We start from the raw sequence: 12,579 nt of genomic DNA on the forward strand, positions 1-12,579 counted from the left end.
ATCTTATCTGCAACTCAGTGTGATTAATGGACAATCTATCAAGCCTGAAAAAGAATATACAAAACTCTACCAATAACCTGTGATGCAGCTCTAAAACTGATAGCATGGGCTTACTAAACTGCTGAGGATATGCTCAGGAAGTGCCGGGGTGTTCCAATGCAATTTCACAGTCAGAGAATCACATATGATCCTGGTGATGTTAAGACATCTGTCACTTGACTAAAGATGTGCTTCCTAAAGGAATGAACATAAGGAAAATAGTTCCTGTTCATGGAAGGTGGACAGGGGTAGGACAGTGTGTACGCAGAGGGAGCAGTCTGGGAGAGAGCTGGTATCATCTGATAATAAACAGCGAACAGTGGATCACGGTTACTACCACTAAAAAGTTTGTCCTAAAGATCCAAGAGAGGTTTATGTTTGGACTGAAAATGCCACATCCACAACCTAAGGACATCTCACGCTCCCAAGCAGCGGCAGTATTAAAGTGTCAGTCTACCTGCTTTACCATGGGGGAGAGGGGGAGGATGTGTTGAGGTGGCAAGCCTAAGGCACAGTACCTACGCCTGCCAGCTTCAGAGCTTAGCTTTTGCCAGAAGCGTTACCTCAGACGGGAAGGGCGTGGATTTACGTCCAGCAAAAGCACCAGGACAAAGATGTACTTACTGCAGTAAGCGATTAGGAGACTAGCCAGGATCATGATAGCCCAGAAAGTTGAGGACATGCTTGGCAAGGTGCTGGCATCTTTCCTACTGCTTCTCCTGGGAGATGGAGCCATTGAAGCCACTTCCCCGGTGGGGGGGAAAGTCAGAGAGTTTCACCAGCCAGCTCTCCCCTTGACTGATGGCCTGTCTCCACGTTTAATCCCCAAGGAAGGCATCTTCCAAACACCCCGCGGTTCGTCAGCAGCAACACGGTCCTGTTGCAGGAACCATCTTCCAGCCAGAAAGCCGAGGCGACTCTAAAGCCTGCGGGACTTCAGCACAGTGGCCACAGCCAGCTTTCCTCCTGTTACTGTGGCGAGATTCACTAGCGTGGTGGGTTTTACTGGGACTCGGATGCCTGACGTGCTGCTGAGCTTTGAAGGTGTCCCACGAACGAGCCTCTTTTAATTTTTTTCTTTCCTTCTTTAATTTGCAGAAGTTGTTTCGCTTGTTGTCCTTTCCCCTGCCTCCTCCCCCTCCCCCGGGAGGCAGACCTCCGCAGGCAGGGGCCCGGGCCGAGGCGGTGCTAGCGCGGGGGGCCTCCCCCGCCGGCCCGCCCGCCCGCCCGCCGCTCTAGGGCGACCCCGGCTCAGGCCGCCGCCGCCTGCCAGCGCAGGGCAGCATGGCCGCGGGGGCGGCGGGCACGGAGGGGCGAGAGCACCTCGGCGGCCACGGCCGCCCGCCCGCGGGGGAGGGCTCCGCTTGGCAGCTCCGCGGGGCGAGGGCGATCCGCGCCCGAGCCCAGCACCCGCGGGGGAGCGGGGGGCGGCGGTGCCCGCCAACGGCTGAGGACGGCGGCGGAGACGGACAGCCCGGCCCCCCCCTCGGCGAGTCCAGCCTGATCTCCCCTCCCAGCCGGTTCTGCGGGCCCGACGGGGCGGAGGCGCGAAGGGCGGCCGGGTCCGCGGCGGGCGGGACACTTTACAAGGAGGGTCGGCAGCGGCAGGTCTCCTCCTCTCCGTGCGCCGCCAGCTCCGCTCTTAGGCTCTGCCGCTAGAGCAGCGCCGGCCCTTCAAGTAAAAAGAAGGAGGAGGAGGAGGAGGAGGGGGCCGGCGGTCACGCCCACAGGTGAAGAGCGCACGGAGCCGTCCTTCCCCGGCGCCGCGCCACCTGCGCGTCCCCGCCGGCGGAGCGCCCCCGTCCCCCGGGCGCACATCGCCCCCGCACCTGCCCGCCGCCGGCGGCGCCTCGCCCCGCGCCTTCGCTCGCCTCCGCCGGTGCGGCACTGCGACCGGCGGGTTTAACCCTTGGCGGTGGGGAGGGAGGAGCCGCGGGGGGACTCTCCCCGCCGCGGCCGCTCCCAGCCTTGCCGGGGGTGGGGGTCGGAGGGGGCCGTGCGGCGGGCAGGGGCCGAGGGGCGCGGGGCGGCGAGGGACGAGCCCTGTGGCTCTGCAGGGGTAGAGCCAGCGCCGGCCCCCAGCGCCTCCCCAGGGCCTTCCTCGGAGAGGCGGCGCGGAGGAGCCACCGGGCAGGGAAGGGAAGGGAGGCGGCGCCCGCCCGGAGCCTCCTCGGAGAGGCCTCGCTCTTGGCTGAGATGGAGTGTGGGCAGCAGGAGAAGGGGCCCAGAGAAGCACTTCCCGCCCCCTCACCTGCACGGTGCTGCTCGAAGTCTCCACGGTGTGTTCTGCCTAGGCACGGCCTTAGGTGTTAATGGTAACATTCCTCCTTCTGTATTCATCTGCGGTGCTTACAGGGACTGTTGGCACGCAATTTCTGTCACTGTAGGGACAGGAACACATTGATGTGACACCCAATTTAGAGGGCTCCAGTCCAAATGTGCGCCAGTAGCCTTTATGGCAATAATAAAAAAGTGAGATGTTTTAAGAGGGACCAGGTAGTTGAGCGTTTCCATTCGGAGTCTCCATAGCAATGTCCTCAAATTAATATTTTAAGTTCTGCAGAAGGTAGTCACGTTCCAAGTACAGGCAGGATTGGCAGACTAGAAGAGGAGCTTGGTCACAAAATGTCCCAGTCATCTCCTCCTGTGTTTTGCTTGCATAATAAAAATACCATGAAAAAATAGATCCATATTCCTGCAGTAGCCTGAGGTTTGTCTGATTGTTTGCCACTTAGGTATCTGGACTTAAAATTGTATATGAACGATGCATTATTTGCAAGACAGCACTGTAGTGACTTTGTTAGTACAGCTGCACTTCACTAGATAATTGCAACCAAGTTCAGTTTTGCACCACGAGGACATCGTCAATGTAATCTCTTTGATTTCAGATCTGATTTTCCACCAGAGTAGTTTGCATCCTGAACTGGTGGGGCAGTAGGCTGATGTATTTCAGTATGCTTCACAGAGATGAAGCTTTAACTATTGTTTGAGTACATGCACAACATCCCCTTCCAAGACAGGACTTTGTTTTCCCTTATTTTCAGTAGGAATTTCTTTTATATTACATTTAAAAACTAGAATATATCACAACTCAAGCATTAAGGCAACATGCTAAGCTTTATTCTTCTCCCCCACATCATTTAAAAGAGCATTTTATTATTATTTTGTATTTAGAGACTAAATCTTTGTAACACCTTCTATCCCTGACTTATATACTAGATTTTCTTTGTAAGTCAATATAAATTCCATAGCTCCTTTGGTATCCTGAAGTATTAGTTCAATTTGATGTTGTAAAGTACTACTGCATAATGAGATTTTTTAAAAAATAGGACTTTCAAACTTCCTATTCTCAGAACAAATGTAAATAAGTATTAAGCAACAAAAACGCCTCAGCATGATGTGCTGCTGTTCATTGCAATTCCAGGACTAACATGTAAATTAAGCAGTTTTCTGTATGTATGAAAAGAAATTTGATTTCCTTTACAGCTGTGAGTATTGAATGTACAGTTGAATAATATATTTTAACTATTACTAAAAAGAAAAAACACGAGTATCTTGACAAGAAATATATAGTATGCTGTATACATTAAGGGACTTTAAAGCCACAAGGGATAGCTGCAACAGTATTTAGGCTGCTATACCTTTCAGTATAGTCTATAGAATTTTATATAGTAAATCTTATAGTTTATCCATTAAGTTGTGGTTATACAAGAGGATTTCCCTTGAAAATACATCCAGCTTTCAATCTGAGGAGTGGGAGTCATGATTACTGTTCACCTAAAAAAAGCCTGAAGCTTAATGTAGAAACTAAAGTATTGCTTTGCTAGTTCTGAAAATTGACATTGTTCACTTGAGACCAGGTTAATTCTCTTGTCAAACTACTCTGTTACTCAGAAAGTAAGGTACCACTCCCTGAGAACAAGGACCACCAAGCTGGGGCCTTTGTGTTTCTATCCACATCTATCTGCAATAGTTTTACATAAGGCGTTTTATATGAAGAAAGATTTTCAAACATTAAATTATTTGATTGCCAAAGACGAGATAAGACTTAAAACCACTCTTTAAAAATGTAATTTTATATCACTGCTGATTTGTTCTGTAGGTATACGTTGATCCCCAGTAATGGTCTGGCTGTTCTGCATTGTCTTGTATTGAAAAGTACCTCACCCTAGAGTGATGCTACCCACAGAGTAAAATCCTACTCAGTGAAAAAGTGGCAGAATGTGACCTTAAATTAATTTGCTTGCCTCTTTCTTGACATGTCCCCTTCACATTGATTTTCAAGGAAAATGTGTGAAGCCTCTGTCTTTAATGCCTCCCTCATCTCCCAAGAAATTCCCAGTATTCAGACCTTTGTGTGTGCAGAGATGGAGAAACAATGATTAAACTCATGGACAGATGCCTGAAAGCGGGCAAGAAAATAGAAGCCCAAGTTAAAGGCTTTATATCAAAGTGAAATGAGCTTGTCAAAAATCAGATTTATTCCCATACAATCAAAGACACAGATCTCTTGTTCTGCTGTTGCTGCTGGCAGAGTTAATATCTACAAGGAAATTAAAATAATATTTAAGCTATTTGTTGAGATAGGGTGTGCCATTGCTCCAACTGAAATTACAAGCAAAATGTTTCTGTTGACTAGAAACAAGCATAGTTGGAAGCCTGTTGTATGCTGTATCTATGTGTCAGACAGTTTGTCCATGATGTGTATACGCTCTGCTGCTTTCTGCTAGGATGTCAGACCTGTAAAGCCTGTGCAGTCATGTTGACCTCTATTACAGGTGCAGCCTACAGAGGATAAATCCTAATGTTCATTTAGCATCAGGCATGTACATGGTAGAAGGAAGGTAACATTCTTTAGATCTTTACAGAGAGACTTTCCATTCTTTTTGAGTTTGCTTATTTACTTTGAAAAGAGAAGTTTTAAGTAAAAAGTGGGTAAATTCTGTGGCAGTACACTGATTCAGTGTACTTCATGAAGAATTACCAACCAATAATATTCAAGCCAACAAATGAGTTTTGGCTTTAGATAAAGTAAAATGCTTCAGTTGATTCTAAATGTTGATTTTAAAGAAAGAACAAAAAAATCTCTGAATGGACGTTATTGTTTAGATTTGTTAATTTTGAGATAAATATGAGTAAAATATATGTAAAAGAGTAGCGTCAATAAAAACTATTTTTTTTACAATGTTAAAAACATGAGTTACATACAAGAGCTATGTAACATCAGCTTGTTTTATCTCAACAGAATTTTCAGAGGAAGAGCAGCAGAGCTTAATACTAAGAGAGTAAGCTCTTCAACTTTATTTAACCGTTTACATTTTCAACAAATTAGTTAAAAGACTGTATGTCTCTTCATAACAATTTATAGCACCTCTTTAACAACCATAGCAAGTATCAGAAAAAATGCAAGGGAATTGTAATTTTCTTCCATCTTCCTTGAGAAGAAAGGATCAGTGGAGACCGATCAGGTGATACAGATTCATGGTTAAAGTAAAACAACATTTTTAGTTAGCTTTTGTGAGAAGATCTGCTATCTTTGTATTTAGTAATCTTAGCCCATATTTGAAAAAAAGGTTTAAACTAGACACATACCTCAATAATTTTTTTAATACCTTGTTTAGTGCCCATAATATTGACCATCTATTTAATAGGGAAGGTTTTGTTATTGGTTTGCATTAAGCAGAAAATTACTGTATTTGTGAAAAAGAAAGAGGAAGGAAGAGAGACAGAGTGTGTAGATGCATGCTGATTTCATCATTGTCAAATTATAATTTAGAGAGTGAGTTCAGTCCTTCAATAGCAGAAATCATATTTGAGTCTAAATGGCAAAGAACTGCATATATACAAAACTATGCCATCAGGAACTTAGTTCTGACCCAGTATTTCAGTAAAAGTATTTCTTTACAGAGTACTTAAAAAATTCATAGAGATAGATTTTGATACATGTTCATGCAACAGGCTTTTTTAAAGGTCAGTAACAGTAATGTCCTTAAGAACTGTCCACAATTCTCTTAATGCATAGTCAAAATACATTTAGAGGGAAGCTGTTGGCCATTCAGTGACCAAAGCTATGTCATGTTGCTTTATTGCATTATATTGTCTATGTGCCAGGTGCTGTCACCGATGAGTGCTTTTGTTGGTTATTACAAACCTATACTATGATGTGTTATTCGTAGACCGTGCTTTTTCATGGATCTTCTTTTTGTGACAGATTCAAGCTTCCAGTTAGCAGTGTTTTTTTTCTAGCAATTATTAATATAGCTGGGCTTTTTTCTTCTAACTTTAATTGCCTGCTAATGACATTATAGATATAGTTTGATACAGATATAGTTCGAAAAGCTGCATGTGTTTTTGATTTAACATAAAAGCTTTCCTAAGTTATGGGAAATCCTCACCCTATAAAACAAAATACCTAAAGTTGTTCACTGACAGCTGTGTTAACCTATCCAATTATTTGCAAAGCCAAACCTAAAAAAACCAAGAAAGTGACAGTGGAAATACGCTGCCAATACAAAACATTTTTATACCTGTCTGTATAACTGATCTGTTGTCACAACATCCACATTATCATTCTGACCGAATATGATTTACAGACTTTACACTAAAATGCAGAAAAAGCATGAAGGAGCAACACTTAAAGATGCATTTTAGTTCCACTTTGTGTCAAAGGCAAGTTTGCAGTTTTTATAAAAAATTGGCACCAATATAATATCCTATCAGAATATTTCTGCCATTTTTTCTAAGAAATCCTAGCTATAGATGACCAAGAGACTAAATGAACTTTTGTAAAATTACTGCATTCTCACTTAGATCCTTAAATATTGAGATTAAAAAAACACTTTACTGTTGACATGCAAGAAGCCCAAATATCAGAACTAAGGTTGGGTTATAATAAACTACAGCTCTTTATAGCACGTACTAATAAAATGTTTATTTTTATGATGTGGGTGTCTAAGATTGTTTCTTTGCACTGAAATGCCTACAGCTGATGTGGTAGATAAGTACGTTTCTGTCACTTAGCAACCTTCACTTGTTCAGAAAAAAAATTTTGGGGGTATCTGGAATGCTATTATTGAAATTGTCTGGAGTTTAGCAAATTACCAAATCATTCAGAAGTGAGTCATTACCTGAGCTACAGTGATGCAATATACTGGATTTGATAGCAAGAACAGAAATAACTAACTTGCATATATGGATAATTTAGGAAGGTGAGTTATTTTAAAAAATTAGGAAAGAAATCAGAACATGAAACAGCAAACAAACGTGAAATAAATCCAAATATGGCAAATTACTTTCATTACAGTAAATAGATAAAGAATAAGAGGGATATGAAATCATAACTATGAGCAAATTTCTGTCTTAGAGATTACATAAATTATTAATCAGATCTGTTGTGAGTAAGGTCTAGTTTCATTCTGTGTATTCAAGTGAAAGGGACACTGAATAGAGTACCTGTTCCAAAGTGTCCAGAAAAAAATGCTTTTGATACCTAACCAATAACATATGCAATTCTTTTACAATAGATTTAAAGCAAGGAAAGAATAAATGACTTGTTCAGGAATTTATTCCATTTTGTCTTTTTTTGCTCTGATTCCCTTTTATTAGTTTTCCTTCAATGCCATACCACAATTTGATAACTTACATACCATACCGGTGTTAAGAAGTGTACAATCAGAGAGACCTCTTTTTTTTTTTTTTTTTTTTTTTTTTCTTTCCCCACTCCCTGGTCTTTTTCAGTCTTGTATCAGGTAGTTTCCCTGCACTGAGTTCTCTACGAGAGAGAAATCAAGGTATCCTATACATGTCTGTACGTACACTCAGCAACTACCCATTCAAGAGAAAAAGCATCATTACAGGTCTGGCAGCTGCATGATCCTGTCTTTCAGGGAGTGTGCTCCAAAGCCACCTATGGATTTACTATGTAAATCATTTTTTCCTTTGACATTTTATCACACACCAGAGAGGTAAGGGCATATGTGGCTAACTCTGTGTCTTCCTGGCATTTTCTGGAAATCTCTCTTCTTGACAAACCTTGCTGTAGGAGAAGACAGGTGGTATTGTCTGGAGCTAGAGTACAGGTTTACGTTCTGAGAGCTGACTTCTGTTGCTAATGAAGCCAATAAATTTTCTGAGCAGCTCTTTGACAATCATTTCACTGTTTCTTGTTGCCTTAGTTTCTTCTGGAACCATGTATGGTTAATGGTTTTTCTGTAAAGATCTAGAGCTTTTTGATTAAATGTTAGGTTTGAAGGTGAGGCAAGGCACAAACATTTTACAAATACATTGTTAAGAACTTATCTCAATGATAGGGCAGTGAATGCAGTTGTGCTCTGCCTAAGCTGGTGCTTGAATTGTTAAATTCGCCATACAGCAATCTGGTTGATCAGTGAATAGTAGGAAATTTCCGCAGGAAAAAAAGAATCTTGACAAACTAAGCAAAGCTGCAGATTTAAAAGCTAAAATTTTCATCTAGATCTGATAAAACTTACTGACAATGTGGTTTGTTTGCATTCTCCCATTTGCCAGTTCAACTATTGGCTCTTTAGAGTAGAATTAAATGGTAGTTCTGGTATCATTTTGCTGTCTTTCAGAAAGCAGCTAACTTTGTGTAACCAGGAAATCCCTCAAACAGATCATTGCCTTCCTGAATGGAGATTAGAAACTATTGGTTTACTGTAAATGATAGTGTATGAACTGCAGCCTATGAACCTGGTGGACTTTTTTTGAGAAGCAGACGAGCTGTCACTTAAGTGATATGCTGAGGAGCAGACAAGGGATGAAATTTCCAGTGGCTTTTCTGGTCAGCTGAAATGCATAGTTCGTCATCAAATACATTCTGTTTCTGTCTTCTAAAATAGGATTTTATATGTAAAGGGTACGAGAAGAAAAGGTACTAGAAGGTCGAATGGACAACAGTAAATTACAAAAAGGAGCAATTATATTTTCTTCGGAAGGCTCCAAAGGTGAATCAGTGATTTAGTAGAGATCTTGCTGGCAAAATCATTTTTCCTTTGTGACTACCGGCTTTGGGTGCAGTTTTTTGGGGGGCAGTGGGAGGCAGGACAAGAGGTGGTGGGGTGGCAGGGAATTCTGAATTATGGAGGGGCTATTTTTTCATTAGTCAGTGGACCTATTTGATTCTGAAGGTGTCACCTCCATGCGCATCCTGCAAAATTATGTCCATGTTGAAGGACAGCTTTTGTCTTTCACAGAGCAGTATGCTCATGAAGTTCAAAAATCATAGAATCATAGAATGTTGTCAGATGGAAGGGACCTTTAAAGGTCATCTATTCCATCCCCCCTGCAATGGGCAGGGACATCTTCAACTAGATCAGGTTGCTCAGAGCCCCATCTAGCCTGTCCTTCAATGTTTCCAAGGATGGGGCATCTGACACCTCTCTGGGCAGCCCATTCCAGTGTTTCACCACCCTCATCATAAAAAATTTCTTCCTTATATCTAGTCTGAATCTACCCTCTTTTAGTTTAAAAACATCACCCTTTGTCCTATCGCAACAGGCCCTGCTAAAAAGTCTGTTCTCATCTTTCTTGTAGGCTCCCTTTAAGTATTGAAAGGCTGCAATAAGGTCTTCCCGCAGCCTTCTCTTCTCCAGGCTGAACAACCCCAGCTCTTTCAGCCTTTCCTCATAGCAGAGGTGTTTCCTCCCCCTGATCATTTTTGTGGCCCTCCTCTGGACTCGCTCCAACAGGTCCATGTCCTTCCTATGCTGAAGGCTCCAGAGCTGGACGCAGTACTCCAGGTGGGAGTGAGAAGTGCAAAGTCCTACACCTGCAGAGAAATAACTCCATGCATCAGTATGGACTGGGGGCCAACTGTCTAGAAAGCAGCTTTGCAGAAAAGGACCTGAGAGTCCTGGTGCATATAAAGGTGACTATGAACCAGCAATGTGTTCTTGCAGCAAAGAAAGCCAGCAGCCTCCTGGGCTGCATTATGGAGATCATTGCCAGCAGGTTGAGGGAGGTAATCCTTCCCCTCTACTCAGCACTGGTGAGACACATCTGGAGTGCTGCGTCCCATGCTGAACTGCCACAAGATGCAGCACAAGAGAGTATAAGAGATATATGTCCATCTCTCTCTCCGGTACAAGACAGATACAGACATACTGGACACAGTGCAGCAAAGGGACGCGAGGGTGATTAAGGAATTAGAACATCTGTTGTACAAGGGCAGGCTGAGAGAGCTAGGATTGTTTATCCTCAAAAAGAGAAGGATCGGTGTGTCCTGATGGGTGGAGACAGACTCTTCTCAATAACATACAGTGAAAGGACAAAACACAATAGGCACAAATGGAAATACAGGAAATTCCTCTGAAACATAAGAAAAAATATTTTACTGTGAGGACAATCATACACTGCAACATGTTGTTGCAGTGACATTGTGCAGTCTCCATCCTTGGAGATACTCAAAACCTCTCTGGACAAGGTCCTGAGCAGCTTGCTGTAATTGAGCCTGCTTTGAGCAGGGAGGTTGGACTAGACAATCTCCAGAGGTCTTTACCAACTTCAACTATTCTCTAAAAAGTAATTGAATAATGCTAAATAAAAAAAAAAAAAAAAAAGGCAATAAAAGTTAGATGCTGCTTTGCCTCTTTTTAAGCTAACTGACTATTATCTAAGACTTTGAGTAACATTTGTGCTTTCAGGCAGCATGATGAGGGCTAGGTACCTCAGCACAGGATCTGAACATAAAGTCAGCAAATGGGTACAGCTTAAGAAATAACTAGTAGATAGCCACTTGAAAATGCTGAGAATGAGGGTAACTCCTGTCCTCTTATTAGAACTCTAAGTGTTTTTTCTCTCCACCTGGATCTTTATCCCAGACCCTACTTCTGAAGGTTGTCACCTGTAATCCTTCCTTCTAACCAAGTATTGTGTTTAGAGGCGAATGAAGCAGTGGCGATAGGACAGATGCCACACAATGTCCTCAAGGCATCCTAGTCATTATAACATTTGTTCAGGATGCATGGGAGCTCAGTTCAGTTCTCTTCTCTGCCGTGGGCAAATCTGCATCAATCAATGGTTCTATAATGGGGCACTTACAATCCCCTTGTTGAAACAGTGTCACTGTACATATAATAAATCAAGACTTACAGGGCAGAAGGAGAAACTATAAAAGTGAAACTGATTCTGTAGCTAAATATTTCTGTGGGTGCTCACCTTGAGAGGAGACCAATCTTTTCTTGCCTGATCCCAGGACAGTTTCTGTAATCTTAACAATGACTGTGTAATGTGCTTAATTATGAAAAAGGCCATTGAAGCTTTGTCTGTGGATTGGATAATACCTAGTGTAAGGATGTAACTTTAATGGCAAATTTGGTATCAATATAATACAATGAGCATATAATGAGATAACCCATGGCATTGACTTTCTGGCATTGAATCGGTTTCCAACCAACACACAGCTAATTTTGCTGAATAGTTACATCCAGGACAGGTTTCATTAAATGAACCAAAAATAAAATTGTTACATTAGTATTCACAACAGTGTTTTCTGACAAGATCAAAGAAATGTTACAATTAATACACTGCTCTGAACTCTCTCTTTCTTTAGGCTCACATTCTTCTTCATCCTACCCAGACCAAATTTGTTTCTCTTTTATTAACATAGACACTTAATTAGGAAAGTGAGGTTACTGGAAATAATAATTTTCTTACAAAAATAATTTTCAGCTGTCCAAAACTTGTTTGCCTTCTCCCCCACACTTACTCCTACACCTTTTACCCTTCAAAATCTACAAGTTTCAGAATGAGAAGTCAGATGCTTCTTCACTGTATTTGGGATTATTACAATCTGAATTAAGCAGTATTCTGTAGTGTTCATGCCTAGCACTTCTGTATATAAACTGTACTTGCATATAAACTACACTTGCTCTACACAGCACCCACATCTAGTGCTGGAGCCTCTGTGGAGAGCAGGGACATGGACACGCTGTGCTATGCCACACCTGTGGCCCTGCATTACTGGTGCCAGCCCTATTGGGGACCCCCCCCCACCTCTGCCTCACCTTGGTGGGGTCCTGGGTTTTCAGAGCAGAACTTGGTGGGGATGCGGGGTGGGGACCTGGCATGGTGGCAGAAAGGGATGGCAGAGTCAACTGCCTGTGGCTGTTGTGGTGGCAGCTGGCTGGCTGGCTGGCTGTAGGAAGCTGCAGAAGACTATCCTTTGCAAATCTTGCCCAGAAGGGTTGTAGAGTTCTCCATCTGTGGAGATACTCAAAACCCAATTGGACAGGGTCCTGGGCAACCTGCTGTAGCTTACCCTGCTTGAGCAGAGGGCTTGGACTGATGCTCTGGAGAGGTCCCTTCCAGCCTAAACCTGTGATTCTGTGATTCTGTGAATAAACAGCATTATCTTTCTTCATTATAGAAATGTATGTAGTATCATACTGAAACCTGCTGAATATACAGCAGTGTAAGTAGGAAGACAGAATGGCTCAGCTGTGCACGTTAACTTGTCATAGATACATTTGATTCACAAGGCTTTAATAAGTGATAATTCTCCAAGTTGTTCAGCTTATTAGA

The 12,579-nt window shown here is 42.7% G+C and overlaps 1 protein-coding gene across 1 annotated transcript in view; it reads right to left on the reverse strand.

Annotated features, from left to right (window-relative positions):
* TAFA5 (TAFA chemokine like family member 5) overlaps positions 1-775 on the reverse strand; it is a gene marked incomplete at both ends in the record, with an annotated part of 361,021 nt that extends 360,246 nt beyond the window's left edge. The window contains one exon of the mRNA XM_082310220.1: positions 664-775. Coding sequence (XP_082166346.1) covers positions 664-775 — 112 coding nt within the window. The remainder of the gene's footprint in view (positions 1-663) is intronic.
* Positions 776-12,579: the final 11,804 nt, after the last annotated feature.

Source organism: Platalea leucorodia, assembly GCF_965183815.1.
Source record: "Platalea leucorodia genome assembly, chromosome: 4".
In the NCBI taxonomy this organism is placed as follows: domain Eukaryota; kingdom Metazoa; phylum Chordata; class Aves; order Pelecaniformes; family Threskiornithidae; genus Platalea; species Platalea leucorodia.